Source organism: Cervus elaphus, chromosome 19, assembly GCF_910594005.1.
Source record: "Cervus elaphus chromosome 19, mCerEla1.1, whole genome shotgun sequence".
Taxonomy (NCBI): Eukaryota; Metazoa; Chordata; class Mammalia; order Artiodactyla; family Cervidae; genus Cervus; species Cervus elaphus.
Window position 1 is genome coordinate 20,415,971 of NC_057833.1, and position 7,402 is coordinate 20,423,372.

Consider the following 7,402-nt stretch of genomic DNA (forward strand, 5'->3'; position numbering starts at 1 on the left):
CTTCCATCTTCCTGACCAGTGAGTGGCAGGTTCTCATTTGGGCTATGACATTTACTATCTATGTGACCTTAGAAAAGCACTTTACTATTCTGAAAACCCAGGCAAGCTTTAGAACATTTTTGAAAACATCTAGAAAAGGTTCCTCCACTAATGGAAACTTACTCTTGGGGGCTAATTTCAGGAACTCTGTTTCACAGATATATTTATTCATGGTCCGCTGAGGAGCCCAAACTAAGTCCAAAGCAGTGAAGTTTACAAAAAAAATTAAAAGACAAAAGAAAACAAAAACCCAAAAACAACAATAAAAAAGAGAGAACTGGCCATTGGATCATTAGGATAAGAACACCAAGACACACAATAAACTTTGTCACCTGGGATGATGTACCGCATTGAAATATCTTTGATTAAATCAATGCTCGCCAATATAAAATTAGTTTTTCTTTAAAAAAAAAAAAGCCAATGCTCTGCTTATTAGATGTGTGTATGTGTCACGAAGGCTTCCAGGTGGCACTAGTGGTAAAGAATCTGCCTGCCAATGCAAGAGACATAAGAGGCGTGGGTTTGATACCTGGGTTGGAAAGATCCCCTGGAGGAGGACCTGGCAACCGACTCCAGTATTCTTGCCTGGAGAATCCCACGGACAGAGGAGCTTAGTGGGCGCTACAGTCCATAGGGTTCCAAAGAGTCAGACACAACTCAAGCGACTTAGCTCTGTCATAAACATTTTTTCAAAGACTTAGTCTCTAAAGATAAATACCACTGAAACTATAATAAACTTTTGAATTTTCTTTAATGGTTCAGAAGGTAATTCACAGATATTTGATGATCATCACCTGAGCGCTAAGCAAAGCAAATTGAATACACAGAGTCTGGTGACCAGACTTTTAGGAACACCAGAAGTATATGAATGCACTCTCATTCTCTACAGGAAAAAAGTTAGGCACTTTTGCAGCCTATTGGAAAGAAAAGTTCTCCAGTATCTACCAAAAGGTAAGCTGCCATATACTCTAATCTAAAATTACAAGTGTAGGAATTTATCCCATAGATACTCTTACATGTGTAAGCAAAAACATATATAAAAGCATATTCATGACAGCATATATAATCACAAAATACTAAAAACTTAATAAAGATCTGAAAAATAAGTGCTATTATATCCACACAAAGAAATATTATGCAACTCATTTAAAACAATGAGATCACTTTGTGCTGACGTGGCAAGAGTGGCAAAAAGAGCAAGGAGAAAAGTAGAATGTGAATCCATTCACATATTTTTATAGATGACCTCACTTGTAAAAATGTAAAAGACATGTCAAATACACACCTACACACATACATACACATACACACACACACATATATATACAGGCTTGTACAAAGACATTTGTGGGGACAAACATTTTAATTGTTAAAAGTGGTACTACATTATGGGCTGGGAGTCAGCCTAGAGAGAAGAGGAGATTCATTTCCATTATATAACTATCAGTTATACTTGATTTTAATTATATTTATTATTTTTACAACAAAGCAAAATTCTCCATAAAGTTAGTACAGGTATGCAAGCGTAATTATTAGAGAGTTCTCACTAATATAACTTCAGCTAAAGCATGTTTGCTAACAATATTTCAAACATACTTGAGGGTTTGAAAACTCTTATCTGTGTGCATGTAAATCCCTATCCCAAAAGTCTTTTTAAATAAATAAAAATATGCTGCTCATAAACTGGCAATCACCTGTTGATGGCACTTTTATGAGAGCAAAGAGAAACTCTGCACTGTTGTTCTCAATATGTGGGTGCTCAGTACTCAGCTGTTTCCAACTCTTGGTGACCCCATGGACTGTAGCATGCCCACCAGGCTACTCTGTCCATTGAATTTTCCAGGAAAGAATACCAGAGCAGGTTGCCATTTCCTACTCCAGGAGATCTTCCCAGCCCAAGGATCAAATCTACATCTTTTATGTCTCCTGCATTGCAGACAGATTCTCTGAGCCACCTGAGAAGCCCCAACATTCTGAACTATAAATGGTTAAGAAGAGTACTGTAAGAAGAGAAATAAGAAAGTGTGGGCTTCCTAGGCAGCACTAGTGGTAAAGAAATCGCCTGTCAATGCAGGAGACATGAAAGACATGGGTTTGATCCCTTGGTTGGGAAGATCCCTGGAGGAGGGCATGGCAACCCACTCCAGTATTCTTGCCTGGAGAATTCTATGGACAGAGGAGCCTGACGGGCTACAGTCCATAGAGTCGCAAAGAGTCAGACACAACTGAAGCGACTCAGCAGACACGCATGCAAAGACCAAATAAGGTTTAGAGGAAGGGAACACAGTTAGAAAAATGAGGGGCAATTTAAAATTGCTTGTTCATCAGTAAAATCCAGAAAGTACTCATTCAGGACAGATCGTCACTGGAAGGAAAAAAAAAAGTGAACATGTCAGTCACTCAGTCATGTTTGACTCTTTGCTACCCCAGGGACTGTAGCCCGCCAGGCTCCTCTCCATGGGATTCTCCAGGCAAGAATACTGGAGTGAGTAGCCATTCCCTTCTCCAGGGGATCTTCCTGACCCAGGGATCGAATCCAGCTTCCCTGCATTTACAGGTAGATTCTTTACTCTCTGAGTCACCAGGGAAGAATTGGAAGTTCTTGACATTAACATAAAACATGAACATAAAACAGTTCTTGACATAAGGACCTCAGCTTATAATAAGGAAATCCCTTTATTTCTCTAAAATTCTTTAAAAGTGTCACCCACCCTCGTTCTTCCTTTTCTTTATTTCTTGTTGATTGGAACTCTTGTAGTTTCTTTTCCATCTCTTGGTTCTCCAACTCTAGCTGTACTTTCTCCATCCTCAGTTCTTGAGCATTTCTGAATAAGATTTAAGTGCAGAAGATTTAAATGTAAAATTTCATTTGAGGCAAACAAACAAACCCTTCCAAAAAAAAATAAAAAAGGCAAAATAATTTTATAGTCCTATTTGTCCTTAATTAAAATTAGGAGTAATAAATATGTCACAGCGTATTTTTACTTCCTTTTTCGTCTTTGAAATACAGTTTCTAAAGCTAGCATTTGCCATCAATTAATAACCTCAAGCAAGGTACAACTTCAAATCTTGGACTTTTGTTTTTCATATTACATTGCCAGAGGTTTCAAATCATATTCACTTTATGCCTGAGCTATGTCTTTATATATGCACAAATATCCATGACACGCAAACAGAAAATAAACTAAAAATCATTTTCTAATTTTCATACTGCCTTCAAAGGAGTCAAGTAGTTTGAATCACAGTGTTTAAAATAACTATTCTGTATAGGCAGAATACACATATTTGCTAAATAAATCATCTTGGAAAACTCCAATAAATTTCTACCTTTATGCCATGTATGTACAATACAAAAGAAAGAGAGAGAAGAGTTTGCTTGGAGCCTATTAGGAAGAAAGCTCCTGTTGAGAGTTTTGGTTGAGGAGCCATCAAAGGGATAAATGGAAACTGAGGCAAGCACCACTGATTGTTTCCCACAAAGGAAAGCAACAAAAAGAAAACTCTCTGAGGATAGAGCAGAGCCCCTAACAGATTCCTGGACAAAAGAGTCTGTAACAATGTCTGAATCTCATCAAGCTTTTGACAGCCATTTCCTTTGTCTTACAACTCTGGTCCCTTCTCAGCATTAGTCACTCACTCTCTCTGTTTCGTAGAAGTAAACCAACCTAGTTCTCTAGCTTTCATTATCTGTCACGAGTTTAAATATCTTTATTATTTCATTGGTGCCTTATTATAATTAAGCATCGTGGGCTACTTGGGTATGTGTGCTATGGCAAGGAACCTAAATAAAAATAAAGAAGATAAGAAAGGGAAATAATTCAGAGGTAGTGAGCAGTCACCAAAAAGCAAGTGAGCCAAAGATATGACCCCAAGTCCAGGGAGATAAATGGAAAGTAAGAGGAGGCAAAAGCTATACAGAGGGTTCAGAGAAGTGGGTGAAGAAATTGAGAAAGAGAGGCATTATTTTCATTATATCTGTTCCACAAGGAGTAATTCAGCCCTAACTACAAACAAGCACTCGTAAGAGACAGGATGTGAGACCCACTGGAGCTTCCATTATAGAAAGGAACACAGCCAAGCATGAAGGTGACTGAAGTAGAGTGTAACGGTGCTTTCATCGCAAAGTCCAGGGGGACGCCTGAGCACTTAAGGGCACATTCCTAGCCCCTGGGGGAAGCAGAACCGTTCCTGAAGGGAGTGAAGACTGAGCTGAGCCCTAAGGGATGAAAGGACAGAGCCGGTCAAAGGGAGGTGGTGAGAGCAGTTATTCCAGGAAGAAAGCAAAGTGCGGGCACAGGTAGAAAAGAGCGGTGTGTGGGTCCAGGAACTAGGAGTTCCACGTCCCCAGACGTGAAGCACAGGAAGGGGAAAGTGGCAAGAAATGGAACTGCTGAGGCGGACAGTGGCCGCATCATGAGGAGCTGTGTAGGCCATGATGAGAAACTGGGATTTGTACTCTATGAGCAATAAGCATCTTTAAAAAGTTTTAAGAGAATTGAGAATTGATCAGACTTGCATTTAAGAACCATCACTCTGGCTGTATAATGGAATATTAATTAGAGGGTGCAGAGCTGAGAGTAAGGAAGCCAGTTAGGAGACTATTTCCATAACCCTGATATTGTGCTGGTCTGACTAGACAGAGACAGTGGGGACAAAAATGGCAACATTCGAGAACTATAAGGAAACAAAATTAACTGGACTTAAAGACTGAGCAGAAAAGGGAAAAGGAAGGAACCCGAGCTAACCCTAGGAGCTGTTTCCTGAACGAGGTCACTCCGGGGTGGCCTGTGGGCACAGTTCAGAATCACTGGCCCAAAGTTTCAGCGGCTTACAACGCTTTCCACATGGCCTCCGGAGGAAGAGTCCAAAAGCACAAACGTGACTGTGTCACTTATTCGCTTACAAAACTTTTAATGTTTTGGAAGTTCTCACTGTGGTAGAGGAAAGAGACTAAAAAAGGAACTGGCCTCCTGACCAAGTGGTCAAACTGATTCTGTGGGATTCTGTGGGTCTAGAACAACACAGAAGATTCCTCCTGGAGACAGCAGACCCAGAAGGGCAGCTGAAGTTGATCCTACAGAGACCATGTCAACACAAGCAAATCTGAGAGGCAGAAACAACCTGCTAAAACTGTGTGGAGGTTGGGAAACAGAGAGAGGAGCTGGAGAACTCTAACATGTCAGACAACATTAAGACAATTGTGAAGACAATGCCAAACAAACTTGGAACAGGAAAGGGCAAGAAAAGAAACTCCAGAGCAACGACCTTAGAATGGGGGATCCCAACCTAGTCTCTATAGGTTGTGAATCATGGGTGAATCAAGGAGACATACAGGCCAGGGAACAGTGACTCCCCCTCATTTCCAAGACAAATCCTAAACTCCTTAGAGTGGCATACAAGTTAATTTATTAACTGGGTGACTTGCAAGTCTCTCCAATTTTGTTCTATAAATCTTAGCCAACTGGCTAAGCCTGAAAGTCCCCAGACTACGTGTCTGTGTGTCTTTGCGCACATTTCACCCAGTAACCACCCAAGTAACGGCATCTTTCAGGCAAAGCTTGAAGACCTCCTCACCTCTGCCCTAGCAGTTTAGGCCATGTTCTCATCCTGTGCTTTAATATCACACCATGTTTCACATGACTTTGTGGATACAATTTTATATATTGGCATCCTCCACAAGCTACCTGAGGGCAAAGACTGTGACTTCCTTCTTTTGTATCCATCATTCCTTAGCACAGTGTGTAGAATATGTGTACTTAACAAATGTTAAATGAGTGTTTAAAGGTAAATACACAGACTTAAAACACATCAGCAAAATGCACAACCCATTTCTTTTGCATTAAAAAAGGAAAATTGGCAATACTAGCAATTAGATAGCTCCATTCCCTACCAAAAGCTAATAAACCTAATAATGATAATGCCATATAACATCTCCCAGTTGACACAATGCTTTTACACACAGTATCTCAAAGGTGAAGTGAGAGTTAGGAAAGCTCTAAAGATACTAAGTAACCACAGTACTATTGATCTGGATCAGGGAACTCAGAAACTAATATTAAAAATCAATACTCTGCCCCTAGCCCATGCTGGCTGGTCCTGAATAATATTTGAGAGGAAGGCCTTGGAAATTTCCAGTGATTCTAGATGACCTCAAAGGGGGAGAGTACATTGAACCCTTTGGTACCCCCTACAAGTCCTGAAATTCCCACGATACCCAGAATTGCTTGGTTCAGGCTGACTGCATCTTCCAGGCAATCTAAGACAGAAGGTACCCTTCCTAGGAGAACTGATTCAATGTAATGTTCTTTAAATTGCAAAGTGCAAGGGTAGTCATTGATATCTTTTTTTATAATTTTTTAAAAATTTATTTCTTTTTAATGAGAGGATAATTCCTTTACAATGTTATGTTTGTTTCTGCCATACATCAACATGAATCAGCCATAGGTATACACACTGAGAGAGTAGCACTGAAATGGATACATTATTACCATGTGTAAAATAGCATTGGGATGGAAGCTGCTCTAGAGTGCAGGGAACTCAGCGTAGTTAGTGATTTCTTTTCCCTGTTTAAAGGTTTCTCACCTTAATAGTCTCTCTCAATTTCAATTTCTTTCAGTTCTTCAGGGTGATTCTTTTCTAATTTTGAATAAGTGTTAGAAAAATTAGTAACTTTCTGTTAAGTTGCTTCAATAGTTGATGATCCCAATTCGCATAGATTCTTGTGCCATAAATATTTTTAGTCCTCATTTTAAACCATGATAGATTTATAATATTTCAAACCTACTCTCTTATAAAAATAGAGCAATGTGAAGAAAATGGAGATGATAATTCACAAAATTTTACTTCAACTCTAATAGCTTCACGTGAAAAGTATTTAAATTATGATATATAGAAACTTTAGCAACTGTTTCTACTTAAGTAATAAACATATATGCACTTACTTATATTTTAGCTTTACAGAATTTCCAGGTTTTCCCCATGGAAGAACCATAAAATCTTTGGTGTTCATGATTTTCTTAGTATTGCCTAAAAATTATTGTGACTTGTGAAAATTTCTGAAAAAGTAATAAAAGCAAAAGAATTACTTCAGAGGTAAAATGATTACATTACAAATTTGAAACTACATATAATTCAGGAAAAATTTTAAACCAGAAATAATTTTGAGAGATGAGGTCAAATCAAAGGTTAAGCAACAAGAAATTATTATATATACTAAATATAAGTTATACAAATATTTGCACACTAATATAGCTATAGCTATAACATATCTGATGGAACAAAAATTTTACCAAAAATTACATAGCACAAGACTGTGGAAACATTCAACTGAAAGTGAAGAATAAATTTATTAAAACAAAAAGAG

At 38.5% G+C, this 7,402-nt stretch overlaps 1 protein-coding gene across 2 annotated transcripts in view; it reads right to left on the reverse strand.

Annotated features, from left to right (window-relative positions):
- The window catches only part of ZBBX (zinc finger B-box domain containing), a 109,045-nt gene extending 101,997 nt beyond the window's left edge, over positions 1-7,048 (reverse strand). For both annotated transcript variants that reach the window (XM_043874638.1, XM_043874637.1), the window contains exons 1-2: positions 6,981-7,048; positions 2,751-2,864 (exon numbers count right to left, since the gene is read on the reverse strand). In XM_043874638.1, the coding sequence (XP_043730573.1) occupies positions 2,751-2,864; positions 6,981-7,048 (182 nt within the window). The remainder of the gene's footprint in view (positions 1-2,750; positions 2,865-6,980) is intronic.
- Positions 7,049-7,402: the final 354 nt, after the last annotated feature.